General features: G+C 39.0%; 1 protein-coding gene across 3 annotated transcripts in view; it reads left to right on the top strand.

The window, feature by feature from the left end:
• The first annotated feature begins 410 nt into the window (after positions 1 to 410).
• Positions 411 to 24796, top strand: part of SLC12A6 (solute carrier family 12 member 6) — an 86150-nt gene continuing 61764 nt past the window's right edge. Inside the window, exon 1 of one of the 3 annotated variants that reach the window (XM_064570720.1) lies at positions 411 to 2010. In XM_064570720.1, coding sequence (XP_064426790.1) covers positions 1740 to 2010 — 271 coding nt within the window. In that variant the 5' untranslated portion in view covers positions 411 to 1739. Of the gene's footprint in view, positions 2011 to 17628; positions 18062 to 24796 lie in introns of those variants that run through there. The other 2 variants (XM_045900418.3, XM_045900419.3) reach the window with 2 other exon arrangements.

Here is a 24796-nt window from a genome sequence, read left to right as displayed (position 1 = left end):
GGTGCTTTAAAAACAGACATCAGCTTAAAAATTTCAGTAATGGTCATACCTAGGTATATGGTATGGGAGGTTGGTGATTTTTAAAGAAATTATGAACGGTATTTTCAGAGACGCTTTTATTAAAAAGAGATGGTTTTTGAGGTTCTGAGGGCAAGGGGCATCGTCTGCTCCCCCAGTGCCTCCAGAGTGAGTTCGTGCAACACAGCGGGACCCAGAAGGAAAGGGGTTTGTTTTCTCCAGTGCACGCAGCTCAGGCCCCAACACTCAACTACAATTCCCATCTTCCTCCGGGCCTCGCACGTTTGGCTCCTCGGTCCCGCTGCGACCCCGGCAGCGCATGCGCGCAACCCTTTCCGTCACCTTGCAGACTGCAGAGGCTGGGCGGGGCTCCTCGACGCTCGCGGGACGGTACCGCCCTCCGACCGCTCCCCGAGGCTTCTCTTCGGACCGTTAACCTCGAATGAGGAACGAGCTGGGAGGGAAGGGAGGGGCTGCGGCGGCGCTGGCACAGCCCGCCGGGCCCGGGGCCGGGGGCGGCGAGGTCACGTAACGGCTGCTCCGGCGTCTACCCGGGGAGGGGGCGCCCTCCCCGGCAGCCGGAGCCCTCCTGAGCGCGCCGCGGCTCCGAAACAGTTACCGGCTCGTAAACAACAGCTGCGCGCGCACCCGCATCAGCTGGCGCCGGTATCCCGCACCTGCGACCTCCTCCTCCCCTCCTCCCCGCCGCCCCCTGCTGCTTAACCCGGGCCAGCCTGCGAGGCCATCTCCTCTCTTGCTAGGACCCGAAGGAAGAACGGCGAGGGGCTGACCTGCGCCGCGGCCCTGGTGGGGGAGAAAGCGTCCTCCGGCAAAGGGGTGGCCCGTCCTGTCACACGCAGGAGAAACCCAGCGAGCCGACCGTGGGCTCGATGGACTAGCGACGACCTGCCACGACCCTGAGCTGCAGTCCCAGGGATCTTGATCCGCTCGCCAGCCGCCTCCTTCCAGATCCTAGGGACCGTTCTGCCAGAAGAGCGGGTGGGCCACCCCCGCAGACCTCTTGGAGACGGGAATCCGCTCTGCCCCTGCATCCTCTGCTCACCCTTTTCATTCTCCTCTATCCTGTAGTGTGGGGTATTTTTCCCGTTATGCATGCGCATCTCTCCTACCAGACCCAAGTGGATTATTGGCCTCCCAAATATCGGCTGGCTCTACACACACCACCCAGCCAGACCTGTGGGGTATTCACCTGATACACAACAGGTGGCCGGTGTACACCGTTTCGCAATCTGATCTGTGCTATATTCGCCTGATAAGGGTGGGCCTGCGCGCACTTTGTTCAACTAGAACCGTGGGACATTTACCAGATAAAAGACTTAACTACCTCGGCAGAAACCTGGGGGTCGGGGGGAGAAAGGCTTCACCTGCTTCTCTGAGACCATGGCACTGAGCCCGCAGCCCTGGACCAGGGGAGACAGCTAAATCACTCTTCTTTCTGAAGGAACGACGTTCCACGAGATTGGCATCGTTTTGTCTTTTTTTTTTTTTTTCCCTTAAATATTTACTGGTTGTGCACTTTCCAGGGTAGTCCGTTTGAATTCTGAGTAGAATTCTTATTTGGGACTTTTTGTGTGGTGTAAATCAAGGTTATTGAGGGTTTTTTAAAAAGTTTTCTATTTTTGCAATCAAAAGTAAGCGTAGGAGGAAGGATTTTGCGGGGTTTTCCTTTTTTCTTTGTTCTTATAAAGGAAAAGAGAATAATGCATCCTCCAGAAACCACCACCAAGATGGCTTCAGTTCGGTTCATGGTGACACCAACGAAGATCGATGACATTCCAGGTTTGTCAGATACCAGCCCGGACCTCAGCTCCCGATCCAGTTCCCGAGTAAGATTTAGCTCACGGGAAAGTATGCCTGAAACAAGCCGTAGTGAGCCTATGAGTGAGATGTCTGGAGCCACCACTTCACTAGCAACTGTTGCACTGGATCCAGCTAGTGACCGGACTTCTAACCCCCAGGATGTTACCGAGGGTAAGTGGGAACACAGATGACAGGATACTTTAATTGCTGGCTTATTTATCTGATTGATTTCCATTATACAGTAATCATCAGGAACTGAGCAATCTCTTTGAGATGCCTAGGAACCCTTTGGAACAATGGTTAGCACGATGACTGTCTGTAGTAATAACTTTGGCATGGGGGAAAGAAAGTAGATTTCTATTTTTACTTCATTTTTGCCTCCTTGGAATTGAAATGAGTGGTTTGGTTAAGGGTGAATATCAAAGAATTTAATAGTTTTTCAGCGCAGAGAATCCTAAATTGTGAAATTTAGTGGAGAGCGAGCTTTGCGGCTCTAACTATTACAGTCTGCTTTTAAGGCTAGTTACTAGCAGTAGTTATTGATCATCTCTTAGTTATTAGCTTTCCTACAAAGACTTCAGATATTGTATCACAAAATTCTTTTTAAAAATGTGTATTTTACAGAGACAGTGGTTCAAGAAGCTAAGTTCACAGTGAGGCTGGTGGGTCTATTGTGCTATACTGTGGAATGGAGAAATTCTGAAGAGGCTTTTAGGGCCTGATTCCCATATAATTTTGTAAAGAGGCTTTTAGGGCCCGATTTCGACATAATTTTTTCACTTTGAACTTTATATGGGATGTATTGAGTCTCTGTAGTCAGGAAGTAGTGGTACCCAAGCCACTTCTGACTTACTTCACCACTGCAGACCTTTAGCTGCCTAAACGAATTTGTGTTAGCTGGTTTGGAAGTTTTTACTGGATTTAGTGGGAAGAGGTGATGGAAGAGAGAAATGAGATAAAATGGAAAGGTCATAACATTTTTCAGACTGTGGGATAGAAAAGTTTGAGAATTGCTGTACTGATTTATATGTTTAGTTTTGTGCTAAATTCTGACGTAGATATGTCAAGTAATGAAAATTTCTCTTAAGAATCTTAAAGACTCAAAAAAAAAAAAAAAAAAAAAAGAATCTTAAAGACTCTTAAAATGGTATTCTACCCAAATTTGAAAACCATAGCTTCAGCTACTGACTTGACATTTTCCGGTGTCAGGAAATACTGTTCCTCTTAACCTAAAGGGTGCAGGAAACCAGAATGATTTTAGTTCCTTATTTCGGTTTGTGTTTTTGAATGTTTGGAAGCAAGGTAGAGTTGGTAAAGTTTGTAGTCCTCGAATTCACTTGACTGACTTATGGAGATATGGACTTATCTATTTACAACTTCTTGACAAACTTTATACCATGTACCATGGTATTAAGGTTACATTATGGAATAAAAATAATTTATCATTTTCTCTTCCTCAAATTCTAAATTGTTGTTTTAGTTTATATCCATCATACTATATTTAGGTTGTAGAAATACCAGGTATAGACTATAACAGTGTTATTTTTTTTATTGCTGTAATTGTCGCTAGACAATTTATGGCTAAATGTTGTTAGACTTGTGACTTATATGTTATGGAACTGTATTTTTAATCTGTTTAAAAAGTGGACTTGAGTAATGTGTTAGCCTTCTGGAACAGGTTCCTGATCCAGGCTGCTGTTCTTACCTTATTTACAAGCATTCTTTACAGGATAGAGCAGTGTCATTTTACATGATAGGGGTAAAACTGGGACATGTCTAGGTGAAATCTATGCTGTCTAGGTGGATATAGAAGTTAAAGCTTGGCTCTCTTTCTAACATAGTCCTTAATGTTTAAATACTCTGGTACCAAATGAAAGAGAAATCAGTAGTCCAGCCATTAGATTGCAATTTCCATTATATTCTCAGGAAACTAGAGATAGAAAACTATTTTCCAGTATATTCTCAGGAAACTAAAATAGGAAACTATTTTACTAATGACCTATTTTTTTTCTCTTTCTATCTTCTAAAAGAAATTCTTATGACAACTATAATCTTATGATATATTTTCCCCACTATCAGAGGGACTGGTCAAAAATACAATTATTTCGTCTTTGGCTTCATAATCTGTGGATACCCTTGTTAGATCTTTATAGGATGCTGTTGTCAAGAAAATCAAGGACATAGTGATCTACACTTGTCTCTGGGCTGGCATTATTTTAGGAAGACAACACTGCGTTTTCTGCAATTGATTCTGTCTTTAAGCTCATAGTGTATTTCAAAATTGTGTTTGCTATTTTAATATTTAGAATTCTGTGACTTTTTGGCCTTTTATACATCCTTCTGTGATTGTGATTGTATGATTATCTCTCCTTTCTCCACAATTCCCATGCCTCCCACATTTCTTCCACATTTAAGCTTCCCATCTTAAATTTCTTGTCATATGCTTTTTACATTACATTGCACAGCAGGGGGTGGGGGTTGGGGGTGGTGTGAAACAGGAAGTTTTAAATACTTATTCTGTTTTAATTTTTTCTACTGTTGGCCTTTTGAGTAGATAATTATTTTTCTGTTATCAAAGTATTTTTTTTAAGATCTTATTTATTATAGAGAGAGAGAGCACACAAGTAGGCAGAGCAGCAGGCAGAGGGAGAGGGAGAAGCAGACTCCCCGCTGCGCAGGGAGCCCAACCTTGTGGGGGCTCCATCCCAGGACCCTGGGATCATGGCAGACGCTTAATTGACTGAGCCACCCAGGCGCCCCTGTTATCAAAGTATTTATAATTGTCTTTTCGTTTTGTCAAGGTTCCCTTAGAATTGATGGGACTGTGCAGTTGGTAAATAAAAACAAGAATCTTAGTCTGTACTTGCTTATACATGAACAGTGCCTTAAAGATACCAGGAACTGGGGTGCCTGGGTGGCTCAGTTGGTTAGGCGACTGCCTTCGGCTCAGGTCATGATCCTGGAGTCCCGGGATCGAGTCCCACATCGGGCTCCCTGCCCAGCAGGGAGTCTGGTTCTCCCTCTGACCTTCCTCCCTCTCATGCTCCCTGTCTCTCATTCTCTCTCTTGCAAATAAATAAAAATCTTAAAAAAAAAAAAAAAAAGATACCAGGAACTGTTGAGAGTGGATAGCTTTGGGGAGTTATGAAAATAGAGTGGAGGATGGGAACTTCCCTTTACCTAAACAGTTCAGAAGGGCATGTACAATTTTTTATATTGAGGGTATATCACTTTTATAATACAAATTTTAAGAGGCATAGCATGTTAGGGAACCTCAGATGATCAAAAATTGAATTCTGAAAAAAAAAATTGAATTCTGGTCAAACTCCTTTTTAAAAACTGAGGAAACCAAGGCTCACAGTGATGGTTATTTGTAGCTCACAGAGTGGCAAAGCCAAGACTGAAGCACAGGCCTCCTGACTTATATCCAGTGCTTTCCATATATCATTTTGTCTCTGCCATAATGAACATTTTTTACATTTGCCTCATAACCATCTGGCTCTCTTAAATGATTGTTGAAATAATAATTCCCAAAAAAGAGCAAGGAACATATTTTTATATGTCTTACACAGTATCTAATACATTTCATCCTTTTACAATTTAACACATGCTCCCTGAGGCTCTGATATTTGTGAGGCACTCCAGTAGGAATTATAGGAAATCTGTAGATGAGATAGTCTCTGCCTTTGTAGAGCTTGTAGTCTGGTGATGAAAATGACAAGAACCCTTTATCCATTCCTTCACCATTTACTGAACACTTTTTTAAAAAAGATCTAATTTATTTATTTGAGAGAGAGAGAGAGACAGAAAGAGTACAAGAAGGGGGAGCAGCAGGCTGAGGGAGAAGCGATGCGGGACTCGATCCCAGGACCCCTGGATCATGACCTGAGCCGAAGGCAGACGCTTAACCAACTGAGCCACACAGGCGTCCTTACTGAACACTTATTAGGGGTCTGGTCCTGTTGTCAGTGTTAAGGATGCAGGACCAAGAAAAAGAATCCAATAATTGTTCTACAGAAAGTTACGATCTAATAGAGAAAACAAATGTTCATATAAATTATGCTGTATGATAAGTGCAACAATAAAGATACAGCAAAATACAAAAAAAAGGAAAAATGCAGCACGCTGTAGAATAATATAATAGATACAGCAAAGGAAAATGATGAACTGAGGTAAAAAATGGAGACACTTAGAGACTGGAGGACTTGGTGGGGTAAGGTGGTAGTGAAGGAAGTAAAAGGTTTAAAGATTGTGGTCAAACAGTTGGATGTTGGAATTAATGGTTTCAGAGTTGGGGCAATTCCAGTGTTAACATGATCTAGTGTGCAGCCTTGGGAGTGGGTTTTTGAAGTGGAGTAAAAATAGAAGCCATTTAAGTCAAGGAGCTCTAAATATACCAACTTCAAGGGTGGTTGTTACCAAGTTTTTATTGGGGGGTGTTAGGTGGTAGAGATCCCTATATCCCTCACTATAGCACCTATTTCACTTAATTTTGTTGTTTTTGTTTGTATGTTATCTTTCTCAATTAGGCAATAGGGTTCTCATGGACAGGGACACAAAGTTGTCTCTGTATCATCAGCACCTAGTATGGTGTGTGATGCTACATATAATTTGCACTCAGTAAAATATATATTGAGTTGAAGATCTTCTAGACTAACAAAGATAGAAAAATAAACAAAAATTAAAAACATACTATGATAAAGGCAAATGAAATGTACCCAATAGAGCAGTGATGCTTCATCTGGCTGCATGTTGGAATGATCTAGAGATCTTTTTAGAAAATACTTCTGCCCCTTATCTAGGGATTTCTGATTTAATTGCATCAGTAGTTTTTAAAAGCTTTTCAAAAATCTGATTTCTAACAGAAAGCCAGAGTTGAAGACCAGAGCCCCAAAGGAAAGAGTGATTAATGCTGTACCTATGGGAAGACCTTTCCCACCTGATTGGGATTTCACTGAGTGGATAGGCACAGCAGGCTTTTCCTTAAATGTTAGTAGGTCTAATAGAATAGAATATTTATCTTCCCTTGGAGCCATTACACTACATGTGTGTTTAGCCTATTTGACTGATCTACCAATTCTGTGTGTTATTGGTAGGTCTCATAAATGTCTCTCATGCTAAGGTTAAATCAGAATAATGATTGACTATGCAACTTTGAAAGCTATCTAGTTTTTTTTTTTTTTTCCATAAGAACATGTTTCAAAGTACTAAGTACTTTTCTATACTTCTCCAAAAAACTTCTAATTTTTTGCCCCAAACGAAAATAAGTGAATTACATTGTTTTGCCAATCAAAGGTGAATATTATAGTTGGCCCTTGAACAACACAGGGGTTAGGGGTGCCAGCCCCCATGCAAGAGAACATTTGAGTATCATTTTTTACTCCCCCTGAACTGTAACTGCTAATAGCCCACTGTTGACTGGAAGCCTTACCAATAATATAAAGTCAATTTTAACAATTTTGTATGTATTCTATACTATATTCTTACAATAAAGTAAGCTAGAGAAAAGGAAATGTTACTGAGAAAATCATAAGAGTGGTGCCTGGGTGGCTCCATCGGGTAAGTGTCTGCCTTCGGCTCAGTCCCAGGATCCTGCGATCATGACCTAAGCCGAAAGGCAGACACTTAACCGACAGAATATCCAGAAATAATACTTATTTTCACAACTGGGTAATTTATATCTAAGATGCATGTAAAAAATTTACTTAATTGATTTATTTTTTTGTAGTTGAGCAGTGTGCTAATTTCCAAATAAAATTCTAAGAATTATTAGGATATATATATAGAAAACATTCTTCCCTTGAGAGGTTAATTCTTTCCTTTCCTGAAAAATCATGTTTTGATATTTTTTCATTTTAAAGATTTTGTCAGAGAGAGAGAACACAAGCAGGAAGAGGGCAGGCAGAGGGAGAAGCAGGCTCCCCACTGAGCAAGGAACCCAATGCGGGACTCAATCCCAGGACTCTGGGGTCATGACCTGAGCCGAGGACAGATGCCTAACCAACTGAGCCACCCAGGCGTTCCAGATACTTTTTCATTTAAAAAAAGTCATTTTCTTAGGAGCTATGATGGCATTTCTCATCCAGACGAAAATTGAAACTGATAAGGTTAAGTAACCTACTCAAGGTCATACAAATAATAAACTGAAGAATAGTGATTTAAACCCAGGTGTGTGTGATTTTATTTTATTTTATTTATTTATTTTTAAGATTTTATTTATTTATTTGACAGAGAGAGATAGCAAGAGCAGGAACACAAGCAGGGGGAGTGGGAGAGGGAGAAGCAGGCTTCCCGTCGAGCAGGGAGCCCGATGTGGGGCTCGATCCCAGGACCCTGGGATCATGACCTGGGCCGAAGGCAGATGCTTAATGACTGAGCCACCCAGGCGCCCCGGTGTGTGTGATTTTAATATCAGTATTCCTGTTATTACACTTCCTCTACTATACTACCATTGGTTGGCTCTGTTTAAACATTTAGTAAGAAGCATAAAAGAAATGCAATTTTTATGTTCAGTGTACATTTTTGCAGCTTTTTGCCTTGCACTGGGGACATGAAAGGAAACAGTTTATTGTTTTTATTATTCAAAAAGAGGTAGTAAAATGACATGTTTCCTGAATCATTTTAAGGTTCTATGTTCCTGAAAGGAAATCTGGCCTAAAAATATGTATTTTAAAGTTTTTATTTTTAAGTAATCTCTACCCCCAACGTGGGGCTGGAACCCACAACCCTAAGATTTAAGAATTGCATGCTTCACTGATTGAAACAGCCAGGTGCCCCTCTTTCAGTGTCTTTTAAGTAAATGGTCTGCAAATACCCAGGGCAGCTTAGTAATGCTGAATTATACAGTTATTGATTTAATACAGTCATTTCTCCTAAAGTTAATGAATATTCTTATTTTGACCCAAGTTTCAGTAGATCTATTTGTTTTGGTTTTTTTTTTTAATTTTTCTTTTTTTGTTTTAGTAATCTCTACATCTCTACCCCCAACGTGGGGCTAGAACTCACAACCTGAAATCAAGAATAGCATGTTATACTGACTGAGCCAGCCAGGCACCTCACAGCAGATCTATTTCAAAATGGAGTTTTGTTGCAAGGGAGGAAAGAAGCAATAACTTATTTAAAACCATAACAACAACAATAACAACAAAAAAACCACTTGTTCTCTGAGGTGAAATTAACAAGAAAATTTTGTTTTGAATTGTGTTTTTATTTTCCTTTCTTTACATTTTTAGAAATATGTCTTAAGTTTTGACCATGTGTTGCAGTTTCATTTTCTAAGCACTGTTTGTAGTGTTGCTTAGAAGCCTATCTAGCAAGTATTTCATAATAAAGAATGAAATGTCATACATCAGAAATGAAATTCTGAATGAGTTACTGAGTAGTCCATGTTCATAGTGCCAGTGTTGTTTTTGGTTGGTGATTCTTGGGTCCTACAATATCTAGGCTGTAATGACATTCGACTAATGAAAGAGATGCGCAGCCTTATTTAGGGAGTTGTAATGTTGTAGAAAAGGAAAGAGTGGAAGCTGAGGACTCTTGAGTACACAGAGGCTTTTTGATAATGCCTTCTTTAATATTTGGGTCAGCAGCCAAAATGGGCGATATAGCTATCAAATTAGTTAGCCATCAACTATCCTTCTACTACATTCTTTCCTTCAGTGAAGACTCACAGCTTCAGTCCCTGAAGAAATAACTAGGCAAGGTAGTAGTATGTTGTGCTCTAAGGGTTCTGTCTATGCTTACACCATATTGTACATACAGTCCTGGTTTAAGATTGCCTTTTATTTTATAGTGAAGTAGATAATGTGATTGTGAGCTCCTCGAGGGCAGGAACAGTGCCTCCTTCTCCATTGTATTCCTATTTCCTGGCACATAGTGGGCATTCATATATGTATTGAATACATGATTTCTTCAGCTTCAATAAAGCATGAGATTTTCCTGATGTTTTGATTTGGAGAAGTCTTTGTCTTCCTTGCAATACAATACGTTGAGTCCATCAGACAATAAGGTCTTTTATGTATTATCTTTCAGTTGTTAGCCCCCTAATATGTCATATATTCATCACTGATGCCATTTTATAAAAATCTGTTTTCATAGACAATTTTTTATAATTCTGAGATTTAGGAATTTTAAATTCTTACTATCCATGATAGTTGGTCTTCACCAAAGTAATTGATTAACTCATTAAATTATTTCTGTAATTGTTCACATAATGCATAATTTAGAATTTGTGATCATTTTGATATTTTAAACCATTATTTACTGTCCAGTGTGTGAAGGAGAAAAAGGGTTTGCCGATATGCTAAATAAGGAAAATATATATACATTTTCTGCTTAAGAATGAAAGTCAGTATACTTTTACAGCTATAGCTCTAAATTTAAGTACTGAACTGCTTATTCTCTGCCAGTAAAATGTTTACAACGTTCTGTAGCACAGCCATTTGGAGTGTAGTATGTAAATGGTGCTGGTCCATGAGCTGTTTACTTAACCTGTCTGTGAGGAGATAAGTTCAGAAATTGAAAGTTTTTGGGGCGCCTGGGTGGCTCAGTTGTTAAGTGTCTGCCTTCGGCTCAGGTCATGATCCCAGGGTCCTGGGATCGAGCCCCGCATCGGGCTCCCTGCTCGGCGGGAGGCCTGCTTCTCCCTCTCCCACTCCCCCTGCTTGTGTTCCCTCTCTCGCTGTGTCTCTCTCTGTCAAAATAAATGAATAAAATCTTAAAAAAAAAAAGAAATTGAAAGTTTTTAAAAACTTGGATAGCAATTTGATAGAGCAATTTTATGTCAAATCTGGATATAAAAATTAGAACTTGTGTTTTGTATATTTTCCATTTTTCTAGTATTTCATATGAATTGTGAATATAAAGAAAAATAATCCTTTACCAGAGGTAATTTGCAAAGCACTGTTCTTTTGACTGCCTAACCTTCTGAATGATACCACATGAGGTATTGTTTCCCCACCAGTGGCCCTTTGAAGCTTGAGTAAATGAATGGGGGTCAGGGAGTGGGTTAGTCCTTCAGGCAAGTCTGATATTTTCCTTAAGAATCCCTGCTCTAACACGTGACCTTTTTCCTCTCTTAATATTTGAAGATAAGAAGTTAAAAATTTTTGGAACTCCTGTACCTTTTTAGAAGTTCTATAATTCAGACATTTTAAAGAAATTCTATAATTCAGATCTTTTTCCTGTCAAACAACATCCTCTTAATAAGATGAATTATTACAGATCTGTTGTTAGATTTATAGAATAAAGAGTATGAAGGGTTTACAACTGAGAATAAAACATAATTAACCTTTGTTGCTCAAAGTTTATCATAAATTTACCTTGATCAAGAAAATTAAAGCATAATGTAGTTTTCTACTTATATTTAGTTGCTGGCTGGTGGTTATAATGATTCAATGAAAATATATATCCTAAATATTTTGAAGTAATAACTTGCTACATTAGAAGCAACTGCTTGGGAAAAAAAACAGAAAAAGCAACTGCTTGGAGGTAGATTACACTTTCTTTACTATCTTTTGTAAAAATACCATTTGTAATAGACCAAATACTATAAGCACAAAGCTATTAATTGTTTACAATTTTAAAGGTTCTCTCAACTGTGGCTGGATCTTAATAGTAGATAAAGTACTCTGAATGGATCTTCAAATTCAAGAGTTTAGGAGAGATTCATAAGATTTTAATCTGTTTCCAAATCAGAATCCGTTGTTCTTTGCACACTGCTCCCACCAAATTTATGTGTGTGTGTGTATGAGAGAGAGACAGAATTCTATGAAAAGGTGTAGACAGATGAGTTAAGTCTACATTGTGTGTATGTCATGGAACTTAGTCTGCTCTATTTTATACCTTTTCAGCTTTTTAATAGCATGCTGGTACCATTGATCAAGCTCTAGTTGCATTTTTTATTAAAAAAAATACTATTTAATGTGTTACTAAAACCTTAACATTATATCTGCAAGATGCTCTCAGGAATGAGCAGAATGACATTTGGTAAAACTCATGTATTCAAAATGTATGTGGCTTTTTAATTCCAGGAATTTGCTTACTGCTCACTTATTATAGAAGTTTTCTTGCATTGGGGATCCATTTTTAGCATGAATTACTAAATTCTTAAGAATCACTTCAGCTGGGCACCGGGGTGGCTCAGTTGGTTAAGCATCTGTTTTTGGCTCAGGTCATGATCTAGGGCCTGGGATCGAGCCCCACATCCGATTCCCTGCTCACCGGGGAGTCTGCTTCTCCCTCTGTTCTTCCCCCCTGCTCATGATCTCTCTGTCTCTCTCACTCTCTCTCTCTCACTCAAATAAATGAATAAAATCCTTTAAAAATAAAACACTTCAGAACATAGTGTGGTTCTAGATTATTTGTGTATGGCTTTTGTACAATACAGTTCTCAGGTTCTGAAAACGAATAAGAAATACATATATGATTAACTCTAAAACTGAGTGGTTAGTATAACAATATAGTACAACCTGAAAGAATCCTTATGTTGAAAATAATTTCCCACTGACTTTTCCTTGTATAAGTCTTTTCACTACATCTAATTTGTCTTTGTTTTTTTTTAATAAATGGGTTGAATAAAACAAAATGCTAGTGGTCATGAGCTGTTAGCTGTGATTAAAAAGAAGCAGTTGGGTAGTGTAGCATGGTAAACTATACTTTTAAAATATTTACCATAGTAGATCCATTCTTCTAAAGAATGGGTAGGCATGCTTTTTTAAAAAAAAACAGACATAATGGGGCGTCTGGATGGCTCAGTCAGTTAAATGTCTGCCTTTGGCTCAGGTCATGATCTCAGGTTCTGGGATCGAGCCCCACATCAGGTTTCCTGCTCAGCAGGGAACCTGCTTCTCCCTCTCCCTCTGCTGCTCCTCCTACTTGTTCTCTCTCTCTCTATGTAAAATAAATAAAATCTTTAAAAAAAAAAAAAAAAAAACAGGGCGCCTGGGTGGCTCAGTTGGTTAAGCGACTGCCTTCGGCTCAGGTCATGATCCTGGAGTCCCTGGATCGAGTCCCGCATCGGGCTCCCTGCTCGGCAGGGAGTCTGCTTCTCCCTCTCCCACTCCCCGTTTGTGTTCCCTCTCTCGCTGTGTCTTTCTCTGTCAAATAAATAAATAAAATCTTTAAAAAAAAAAACAGACATAATGTAGTCACAAAGTTTTACTGAAACTGATTAGTAAAATAAATATAATATGTATAATATTTGGCCTAATGTACAAAGCACTATGGGAGTAGTGCCATTATAAATGCCCTTTTTGCCTTAGCCTGCCCTATGTCTTACTATTTAAAAATACCATAGTTTTTTTTTTTTAATGTAAAACTAAGTATTTCAAGTCTGTATAGTGACTGATTTCAAACAGCTTTCAACACTATAAAATCGAAGTACAGGACTACCATTTATGTAACTGCCTAAATTTTATGTGAAATGGAATTTGACTCATAAGTGATTTGCTTTATACTTAGATCTAAAGATCTTTTATAAAGCGTTCAGTGAACTTCAGTTTATTGTATTTTTTCCAACATTTTATTGTGACAATTTTCAAACATACAGAAGAATTGAAAGAACACACCTGTATCTTTATCCTCCAAATTCTACAATTAACATTTTGCTATATTTGTTTTACCACATATTTATCCCTTCCAGTGGATCCATCTATTTTTGAAGCATTTTAAAGTAAGTTGCAGGCATCATTTATGCTTCAACTCCAAATACTTCTGTATGCATATAATTAATATGTAATATATAACTTAAAATGTTTTTGAGATTCATCCACGTTGTTGAATCTATCAGTAGTTTATTCCTGGTTATTGTTGAGTAATAGTCTATTGTATGAATATACAACAGGTTCTTTATCTTATTGATGGATAACTGGTCTGTTTCCTATTTGGGCTGCTATGAATGAAACTACTATAAACATACTTGTTCAAAATTTATTTTAAAAAACCTGCCACACCAGGGTTCCTGGATGGCAGAGTCAGTTAAGCTTCTGACTCTTGGTTTTGGCTTGGGTCATGATCTTGGGGTCTTGGGATACAGCCCTTCATCAGGCTTGGTGCTTGGAGTGGAGTCTGCTTGGAATTCTCTCTCTTATTCTCCGTCTGCCCCGCCACCCTGCGCAAGCGTGTGTGTGCTCTCTCTCTCTAAAATAAATAAACCTTTAAAAACAAAAACTGCCAGACCTCTTTCCAAAGTGGTTGTATTATTTTATATTCCCACCAACATTTGCTCTACATCCTTGCCAACAGTTGTTGTTTTCTTTAAGATTTTTTTATTTATTTGACAGCACAAGCAGAGGGGGCAGCAGAGGGAGAGGGAGAAACAGGCTCCCCGAGGAGCAGGGGACTCGATTGAGTTCTGGGATCCAGTCCAATGCAGGACTCGATCCTAGGACGCTGGAATCATGACCTGAGCTGAAGGTGGATGCTTAACCAACTGAGTCACCCCAGGCATCCATCCTTGCCAACAGTTTTAATGATGATTTTAATTTGCATTTCCCTGAAGGCCAGTGATGTTGAGCACTTTTTCAAGTTTATTAGCCATTTATATAACTTCCTTTATGAATTGTCTACTTAAATCTTTTTTCCACTTTTTTTTTTTCCAAGATTTTTATTTATTTATTTGACACAGAGAGAGAGAGAGAGAGAGAGCACAAGCAGGGGGAGTGGCAGGCAGAGGCAGAGGGAGAACCAGGCTCCCCGCTGAGCAGGGAGCCCGATGTGGGGCTCGATCCCAGGACCCTGGGATCATGACCCGAGCCGAAGGCAGTTACTTAACCAACTGAGCCACCCAGGCGCCCCATTTTTTCCCCCACTTTTTATTGAATTTTTTTGTCTTTTAATTATTGAGTTGTAGAGGATTTTTATATATTCAAGATACAAGTCCTTTGTCAAATACATGTTTTAGGGGTATTTCCCCCCAGTCTCTGACTTGTGTGTTCATTTTCATAATGGTGTCAGTTTGTTGTATTTTTTCACAACATTTTATTATGAGAATTTTCAAACATATGGAAAGTTGAAGGACTTCTATAGTGAACACCTATACACCCACCAGAGTCTGTGATTAACATTTTACTCTACTTTTCCTAACACGTATCTGTCCATCTATCTAAGTAAGTAATCTCTACACCAAATGTGGGTGTAGAGATTACAACCAGCTTACGACCCCTAGATCAAGAATCGCATGTTCTACCAACTGAACCAGCCAGGTGCCCCCATTGTCATAGTTTATTACACTTTAAATAGCTATTTCTAATTTTTAAAAAAGATTTATTTATTTGAGAGAGAGAGCGAGAGAGAGCACGGGGGGAGGGAGGAAGCAAAGGGAGAGGGAGAGAAATCCAGGCAGACTCCACACTGAGCACGTTGTTGGGAGGGGTTAGGGGGGGACTCGATCTCAGGATTCTGAGATCAGAACTGAGCTGAAACCAAGAGTTGGATGCTTAACCAGCTGTGCCATCCAGGCATCCCTAAATAGCTATTTCTTACATTCTACCTTCTCTATCTAATCACTCCCCACACAGCACTCACCTCAGCTTTACCAGTCCCCCCCAAACTTTTTCTGTATTACTTTAACTTTGCCTTCAATTTTTTATGCTCCTGCACTTTTATCTACAGTCCACCCTAAAAGAGAACTATTTTAAAGTTGCTGGGCACTGTGGTATCAAAGCATCAAGTTGGTAAATGAATTCTCCTGTCACAGATTAACAGGAATGTGTTACCTTCTTACTTCTTTAGTTTGAGGATTTTTTTAGAGGGGAGAAGTGACAGGGTAACATTTGTACATAGGCTTATATGCACAAGCTGTACACAGATTTATAATCTGTCATTGTTCGTGTCCATCAACTGTAGATGATTAGCCATAGTTCAAGTCTCTTTATTAAATAAATATGAAAGGCCAGATCCTATTGGAAATATCCCGTGGCACTGAAGTATTAAAGAACTTGGAACCCAGGGGCGTCTGGGTGGTTCAGTGGTTGGGCGTCTGCCTTCGGCTCAGGTCATGATCCCAGGGTCCTGGATCGCGCCCTGCATTGGGCTCCCTGCTCGGCGGGAGGCCTGCTTCTCCCTCTCCCACTCCCCCTGCTGTGTTCCCTCTCTCAGCTGTCTCTCTCTCTGTCAAATAAATTAAAAAATTAAAAAAAAAAGAACTTGGAACCCAGAATTTGATATTGAAATCTCTGACAATTTGGTAGTTAAGTTCCTTTGAATAAATTAGTAGAGTAGCTACCTGAGTTGTTAAGTATGGAAAAGTCACTAAGGGCACACCACACCTGACTTAGTTCATTTCAAAGATAAAATAGTTACAAAGGTAAGAATAGTTACAAAGATTTCTTAGGTAATAAACTTTTCTCTTTCCCCTATCTTAGTAATTTGCAACTTTGGCTGCTTGTTAGAACCATCTGGAAGGTAGGGGAGCTTTTAAAAAGTCTTATTGCCCAGGCTCTATTCCAGAGCGACTAAATCAGAATATCTGGGACAGGACCCAGACATCAGTAGTTTTAAAATCTCCCCAGTTGATTCCAGTGTGCAGCCAAGATTACAAATCAGTGCTATACAGGAACCCATGAAATTAAAGTTGGGGTGTGTCTGAGTTTTCTTTCTATGAAACTTCTATGCCACCTACTAACAAGGGTACTACAGGTTTTTAGGTTGGGCTTCGCTATTTATAAACTCTGTGACTGGGCGCCTGGGTGGCTCAGTCGTTAAGCGTCTGCCTTCGGCTCAGGTCATGATCCCAGGGTCCTGGGATCGAGCCCCGCACCAGGCTCCCTGCTCAGTGGGAAGCCTGCTTCTCCCTCTCCCACTCCCCCTGCTTGTGTTCCTGCTCTCGTTATGTCTCTCTCTGTCAAATAAATAAATAAAATCTTTAAAAAAAAAAAAAACTGTGACTTTGAGCAAGTTCCTTAGCCTAATGTTTCTGTGCTGATTAAATGAGATCATAATGAAAAGTTCCTAGTGCAGTGCAGAGTACAAAGTAGGTCTTGAACAACTATTGGCTTTCTTTTCTTTTAGAAATAGTATAGGAATAAATGAGGATTGTAAACCATCATTCCTTCTGTTAAATTTAGTGCAGTCTTACATGTCAGGTGTTACTAACAACAAAGCCCTTATATTACATCATCAACATGGAAGTTAACACAGGGCTCAATTTACTGAACTCCCTTATCTAAGTTCAGAGATACAGCCTCAAACTCTATAGTTAGTTATCAACTGAGCACTTGATACAGTTATCTGATAAAACACACCAAGAATTAAATATGTTAAATGTTTGAGGGAACTATACAACTCTTAGTGGGATTTTCTTGAATTTTCTTTCTTTAAAACAAGATGTTTAAACTCTCTGTATAAAAAAAAAAAAGTCTGAACTCTTTATAAAAATATTTTGCTCTTTTAAAACAAACTTGGACTTTTGGGAATATTACTGTCTCTTTTTGGATTCGTGGTATAGTCTACAGTGTCTAGAACTATGCCTTGTATAAAATAAGTAGATGTTCATTGAATACTTGTGGAATTAGTGTTCTCATCTGAACAATAATTACTATTTTTCATATACTTTAAAATAAAGCAACAACAGAAGTTTACAAATAATTTGTTTCATTTTCTAAATTGATGTAGTGCCAGTTTTTCTTTAAAAGTTTGTACAATGAACTGTTCCCTAATCTTTCTCGTGTGAAATATAAGGGCAGAGGTTGAGATCATGACGTGCACGTAGGGTTGGAAATAACTTAAGTGAAGGAAATGAGTGGGTGAGTACACAGTGGGCGGTAGTTATGAATTCTGCCCACTGTCAGCTTTTGGCCGTTCTGGGAAAGCTGCCTAAACAGTTCTTGGGATTCTTGAGCTTAACAACCATAAGCAAGGGGTGGGGTGCTTACTCCTTTTGAGTGAATGATAAACACAGTGGAAGGCGTGTCTTCCAGCGTTCCACTCCCTTGGGGCTGTAGGTCACGTGAACAGAAAGTACTTCCCTATTCCCAGCCTCGGTCTCCTGTAAGGCAGTGATTTGAGTCTGAAAGGGGCGCAGCAAGGAAGAGGTAGTCAGGGAAAGTAGACTGGAAGGAAGTTTAAATACAGCGAGAGCAAGGATTCCTAACTATAACAATGCCACACTTTACGGTGACAAAGGTAGAGGACCCAGAGGAGGGGGCAGCAGCTTCGGTCTCCAAAGAGGGACAGCCCAGCTTAGCAGAAATAAAAGCCCTGATTCAGCATTCGGATGAACCAGGTGAGTACTCAATTTAGGAGCTTTTAGAACCTATGGGGTCTTTTGTGAAAGAAATGGTAACTAAAATTTTAAAAACACCTCCTTAAGGATGGAGAGAAAGTAGTGTGGTTAAAGTCTTTTTCAGTCAACTGTTTCACTCCCTTGTATATCTGATAACTTCTCTCTTTTCACATTCTGGTTTGTTTTCCCCACAATGAGTTCTGTGTTCCTTACCTACAGGTGAAATTGAATCAGTGGCAATATATGAAAAGTTTTCAAGCGAAAAGGAAGCACAGTAAAAGTCAATTTACGCGGAATTTAAACTGCACCTTTTGCTGGGACAATTTAAATTATATCTGGAAAAGTACATAAAGGGGAAGAGTATGGTTCAGTAGTTTTGTACAGTGGACTCTGCACTTGTGACTTCTCAGGTTATTCAGTATTTTGCCTCAGTTTACCAGTTAAACATTAATTCAGTAGCGAAAGGTCTAAGAACTCTTTAATGAAAGAAGTACAATAGATCATTTTGGTGACTAGCATAGCATCAGGTTTAGTAAGTTTGATGAATGTGATTATCCCTATTATTTTCTCTAAATGGTAACAGTTACACTTGCTGGGGGAATTGTGGTTTTGAATTTTTAAACATGCAATTAAAATGTTAGTTAATATTGCATTAAATATAGATGTAGTTTGAAGCCCTTTATTTTTCAAGTCTATAAGTTTCATAAATTGTCGAAAAACTTCTCTAGTATGTGAATATAGGCTAAGAGAATAAATAATCTCTCAAAATTCCTTTTAATTCCATGACTCTAACTTTTCTTTATAGCTAGTAACACATCATAATTACTTTCTGTAAACTGCTGTTTACTGTCTCTTGTCTTTATAAATTTTTAAAAATCTCTAACTTACAGAGACTACAAAAAAAATTCCTTTTATTTTTTCCTTCTAGTGAGAGAATTTACCGGGGGAGATAAGATTTTTATGGAAAGTCTTTGTCTGCCAGGTTGTTTTCATTTTGCTGAATAGTCAAGGGTGATAAGTTGAAGTGTTTAGCCTACTTTGAACTTGAACCTGGTTCTCCACAACTTTAGCTCAAAGAAGTTAAGGTTTTATTTTCCTGATTGTGTGTGTTTGAAGTTAATACTTTCTTAGTTGCTTATGTTTGCTGCCCTTAGATTTTAATCCCTTTAGGCTTTGGCTTTGGCTTTACTGTTGTCTTAATTTCACACAATGCAAACAAGTGAAGTCTATCTGTACCTCATTTCACTTGTCATTGGTTTTTTATTTCCTTTCTTCACCACCTCTGCTCTGTTTTATTATTTCATCTTTACTGGTCCCATCATGTTTGGTGAAATCTGTTTTACTCAAATTGCAACAGTGTTGAAGTCATTTAATCTATTAGCAACTACCTAGAACTGTAAAAATTTTTTGATAGTAGCCAACTTTGTAATAAGTGACATGCTAGGCTTAATTTATGTTCTTCCATAGTTATTGCTTTGGGCAAAGAAGTGACAGATATAATCTAACTTGAATTTAATAAGGCTTTTTATTTTGGCGTTTTCCATGACAGCCCGAAAGTGGCCACTTGAATGAACTATTGTTTGGTAAGTGAACAACTGATGGGAATATATTATCTAAATTGTATTTTCTTTATCGTAAGGTTAAATTAGAGGGGAAGGAGGGAAACATATGGGGAAAACTTAAAAAGTTTTTTTGTTGTTGTTTTTTTGGTTTGTTTTTTAGGATTATGACATTTTTGAGGATAGATGTTGTTTGGGGAGCAGTTGCTTAAAACGTAGTAAGTTTTAGCCCCCTGTTCTTCTGAGTTAAAAATCTAGATTGTGGTTTTGTGGCAAGCACTTCTAACACTAGCCAGTTTTGTAACCAGTTGCTTTTTTTCATGTTTTTCTGTCAGTATCTGTGAGGAGAAAAAAATACATACCGTCATATAAATGGAACATATTTCGAAAGCAAATCCTTCTTTAAAATGTGTTCTCTCAAAGGTGAGATTTATTTGAACTAAGACAGGTAATTTGAGATAAAATAGAAATATGAATATAGACATAATCTAATTTTAAGAAGTACATTAATCCCTGCCATGCTAGCTACTAAATGTCAATCTAGTATAACCCTGCTTAATTAGTTTTGAAGGGAAAAGCAGAAACTCAGACTTCCTAACACCTTTTTTTTTTTTAACTTTATTTATTTGAGAGAGCGAGCACACGAGTGCAAGCGCACAAGCAGAGGGAGCAGCAGAGGGAGAGGGAGAAGCAGGCTTCCCACTGAGCAGGGAGCCCGATGTGGGGCTCGATCCCAGGACCCTGGGATCATGCATGACCTGAGCTGAAGGCAGACGCTTAAGGACTGAGCCACCCAGGCGCCCCTCTTAACATCTTTCTTGACTGTTTTCCTCCTTCCCCATCCAGTTTAGGTGCCCCATCCTATGTTTTCCCAGCAGCCTGCCCATGGAAATCCTATGAAACACATCTGTATTGCAATTATCTGTTAACTTGTCTCTCTTCCCCCAGCCGACTCACTGTCGGTCCTTGAGGATAGAGACCTTATCAAATCATTTGTGTATCTCCAAATCCAGGTGAATTGCACATAAGAGGCTATTCAGTGAATAGACTTTTTCTCTGCCTTTTAAATTCATTAAACACGCGTTCAGTGCAAATGTCATGCCAGGTGTTGGACTTTTTTCTTAAGGCTACAAAGGCACAGAAAGTGTAAGTTCCCCACCAAAGGCAGCAGAATGGCTTTGGAGCCAGGGACCTGGCTTTGAATCCCAGTCCTACTGGGATTAGTCCTACTAATTATTACTAATTAAGAGTAGTGATAATTTGTATTAATTATTACTTGAGTGACTTTGGGCAAGTTATTTAACTTCTCTAACCTTACTTTACTCTTTGATAAAAGGAATAACAGTACCTACTTTACATGGTGGTTGTGAATTACATGGGAAAATGAATATAAAGCACTTAACACATGTGTGACACAGCATTCAGAAATAAGAGCTGCCTTTTACTTATTGTGATTAGTGGTTTAATAAGAACAAAAAGAAACAGCTTTGGGTAACAGGTGTTGGAGAGAATAATAATATTGCCTAGAGGGGACCCTAGACAGGTATCTCAGAGGTTGGGATATACCTGATTCTTGAAGGGAAGTCTGGAAAAGATTATAAGTAATAGTAAAACAATAGGAGGTATGAGAAGAGGGTACAGCGCATGTGGGAAATAAAAATTTAAGGTAGCACATTGGACATGTGGTGAAGAGAGCTAAGAGATGAGGCTACCTAATGAAGGATTAGCAATTTCATCTTCTCTTCACTGTGGGATAATGGTGTTTAATGCCTTTTTAGAGATAAAGAAACCAAGGCTGTGGTCAGTAAGTACTTGCCTAGGGCTACATGGTGAGTAAAGCAGAGCCAGTGTTCAGACTTCTAAATTTTATGTGCTTCCCATCACACCCTGATGCCACGTCATAGTTTTTTTTTTTTTTGTCATAGTTTTTTTTAAGAGTAAGTTACTTTGTATCTTGATGTTCATGGGTCCCCAGGAATTGATGTGAGTGTTACCAAATCTGTGATGGTTTTTATAGGAACAGTGCAACTGAATGTTACTGTTTATTGCATTTACTTAATCAGGTATAAATGTTTCATTCTTTCATTTATTTAAATATTTATTGAGTTTGTTGAAGTATTTCTCTGGAATAATTATTCCAAATCTTCTCCCTAACTCCTCAGATCTTCTTATAGTGTCTATGGATTAGGCAGATTTCAGCTGCTGGATTTACCTTCACTTGATACAGATAGCAGATTGGAAGATTTACCCTTCCTTTGAAATAGGATTCTAAGGAAATTTTCAGAAACAGACCTGTAACAGAAAAGAAAGAAACCTGTACTGGTATTGAACAGCATCTCCAGACATTAGCTGTCAAGTAATCCAAATGGTATGAGAACATACTATGAGAGAGATTTTGTGTTAAATAGAGTTTTAGTTTTATTAAAAACCCACAAGCTGTTAGACTGCTATTAGTTCTGCTTGTTACCCATGAAGCTTATGTTCTAAAGAAGGTGATAGGACTACTTTCTTTTACTGACTAACATTGAAATAGGTTGAAGTAGACAAAGAGTTTCTTGGTATTGATTAAAAATATATATATATGGGCGCCTGGGTGGCTCAGTCGTTAAGCATCTGCCTTCGGCTCAGGTCATGATCCCAGGGTCCTGGGATCGAGTCCCACATCGGGCTCCCTGCTTGGCAGGAAGCCTGCTTCTCCCTCTCCCTCTCCCACTCCCCCTGCTTGTGTTCCTGCTCTCGCTATCTCTCTGTCAAATAAATAAATACAATCTTTAAAAAAAAAAATTATATATATTTTCAGGGAGCTCTTGGCTGGCTCAGCTGGTAGAGTGTGTGACTCTTGATTTCAGGGTTGTGAGTTCAAGCCACATGGTGGGTGTGGAGTCTACTTAAAATTAAAAATCAGGGGCTCCTGGGTGGCTCAGTCGTTAAGTGTCTGCCTTCAGCTCAGGTCCTGATCTCAGGATCGTGGGATCAAGCCCCGCATCGGGCTGCCTGCTTGGCGGGAAGCCTGCTTCTCCCTCTCCCACTCCCCCTGCTTCTGTTCCCTCTCTCGCTGTGTCTCTCTCTGTCAAATAAATAAATAAAATCTTTAAAAAAATAAATAAAATTAAATTAAAAATATAAAAATTTAAAAAATATATTTTCTAGTAAAGATGTAAAAGTTTTTTTTGTGTGTGCCCTTTTAACTATTCAGTGGGTTTTTACCAACCCAGCTAACAAAAATTCAGATCTGCTGTTTTAAAATATGAGAGTCAAGAGTTTTCCTTAAATATGACTCAGTGAGACATGTTTTTCTGCCTCCCTTCCCAGCCCCTAATATTCCATCATTGTCAGAAAAAACATCTCCCTGAATTTCAGTACTCTTTAGAATCTTTTTTTTCTAGAATCTTTCCCCAATTTTCCTTGCTTTGTGTCCACCCTCTGTGTACCATCTACTACTTTTGCCCCATAGGGGACATACCATATTAGAACTCATTTAATGCTATAAAGATAAAATTTCTCCAAAATATATATATACATGCATACTGCTTAATATTCTTATATTCTATACTCAAAGCAACATTTAGTTTAGGATTATAAAAATATTAAGTGTAGTTTTAGCATATTGCAAAATACAGTTTCACATTTCAGACTGAATTTAGACATTTGGCATAAGTTACAAAATAGATTGTAAGCTAATAAGCTTTAAGGAATTTAGCATGTTTGGTTTTGCCAGGTGGAAAGAGGAAATGACTTTACATTACAAAATGTCATCAACATTGTAGTAGTAATTGTTGAGTACCTGGGGTGTGCCAGGCATGTTACAAATACTGGTTTATTTAATCCTTACAACAACCAGGACAGGTGACCATTATCTCCATTGTAGAGCTGAGGAAAGTTCGGTGCCAAGAAATTAGGTAGGCTGTATAAGTGATAGACACGGAACTCAGACAAGGGTCTCTGTGACTCGAAAGCCTTTTTTCTTTTCACCACACCACACTGTCCCTCTACTTTAAACAGTCACACAAATATTTATTGCTCTGGTGTCTCAGTATTTACTAGTTCTTCTTAGGTTCTACTTCTTTTGTTTTGCGTATTTCTCAAAATTAATTGGAAGTTAATTGCTGCTTCTATCTTTTCATGTGTTAGATTTTTTAAAATTTGTTGTAGAATATTTCCACATGTAAAATACTCTTTCAAATGATGCTGAAAATTGAGAGATCTGAACAAGCAATGAACCTGGTTAACTCTGACAATCCTTTACTAGCCCTCTGCTTCTGAAATTCCTAGGGAGATGTATACTTCTCAGTGAGATAGGAATAGAGGCTTCATTAAAGACTGAGTGTTAATGATGGGCATATGGAGTAAGTGAAAGAATGTTAATACAACTTTTTTAAAAAATAAGATTATTTGAGAGAGAGAGAGAGACAATGAGAGCACAAGCAGGGGGAGAAAAAGAGCGAGAGGAAGAAGCAGACTCCCGGATGAGCAGGGAGCCCGATGCGGGACTCGATCCCAGGACCGGGAGATCATGACCTGAGCCACCCAGGAGCCCTCTTAATACAACTTTTAAGAATATATATACTACTGGACGTATGAAAGAGGTGTTTATTTTAGTGTATTAGAAAAAATTGTATTTTCATGGATCTTATTCTTAGAATGAAGCTAAGTAAAAACACAAGTCTGTTTAGAGAAAAATACTAATATAAGTAGAGCAAAGACATGGTCAAGACTGAATATGGTTGCATAAATAGTGTAAATGATTTTGATCCATTCCATACCCTCACATAGTGAATTAATTACCTTTCCTTTCCTTTCCTTTCTTTTCCTTTCCTGTGGGTTCCTTCCACTGCAACATCTAGCTTTTTGGTCACAGGAGATTTCAGTGGTTGTATTAAGAATGGTGAACCTATAGTAAGAGTCCTTTTCAAAAGCTGTCTTTTTTTTTTTTTTAAAGATTTTATTTATCTGAGACAGAATGAGAGAGACAGAGAGCACATGAGAGGGGGGAGAGTCAGAGGGAGAAGCAGGCTCCCTGCCGAGCAGGGAGCCCGATGCGGGACTCGATCCCGGGACTCCAGGATCATGACCTGAACCGAAGGCAGTCGCTTAACCAACTGAGCCACCCAGGCGCCCTCAAAAGCTGTCTTTATTTCCTCCGCGGTCACATTGCCTTTGTTCATATATTTTTCAT

This window comes from Mirounga angustirostris, unplaced genomic scaffold (genome assembly GCF_029215605.1).
Source record: "Mirounga angustirostris isolate CCGP_5_RB_7025 unplaced genomic scaffold, mMirAng1.0.hap1 SCAF_9, whole genome shotgun sequence".
Lineage (NCBI taxonomy): Eukaryota > Metazoa > Chordata > Mammalia > Carnivora > Phocidae > Mirounga > Mirounga angustirostris.
The sequence above is the reverse complement of the archived record's forward strand: the minus strand, read 5'-3'. Positions and strand labels throughout refer to the sequence as shown.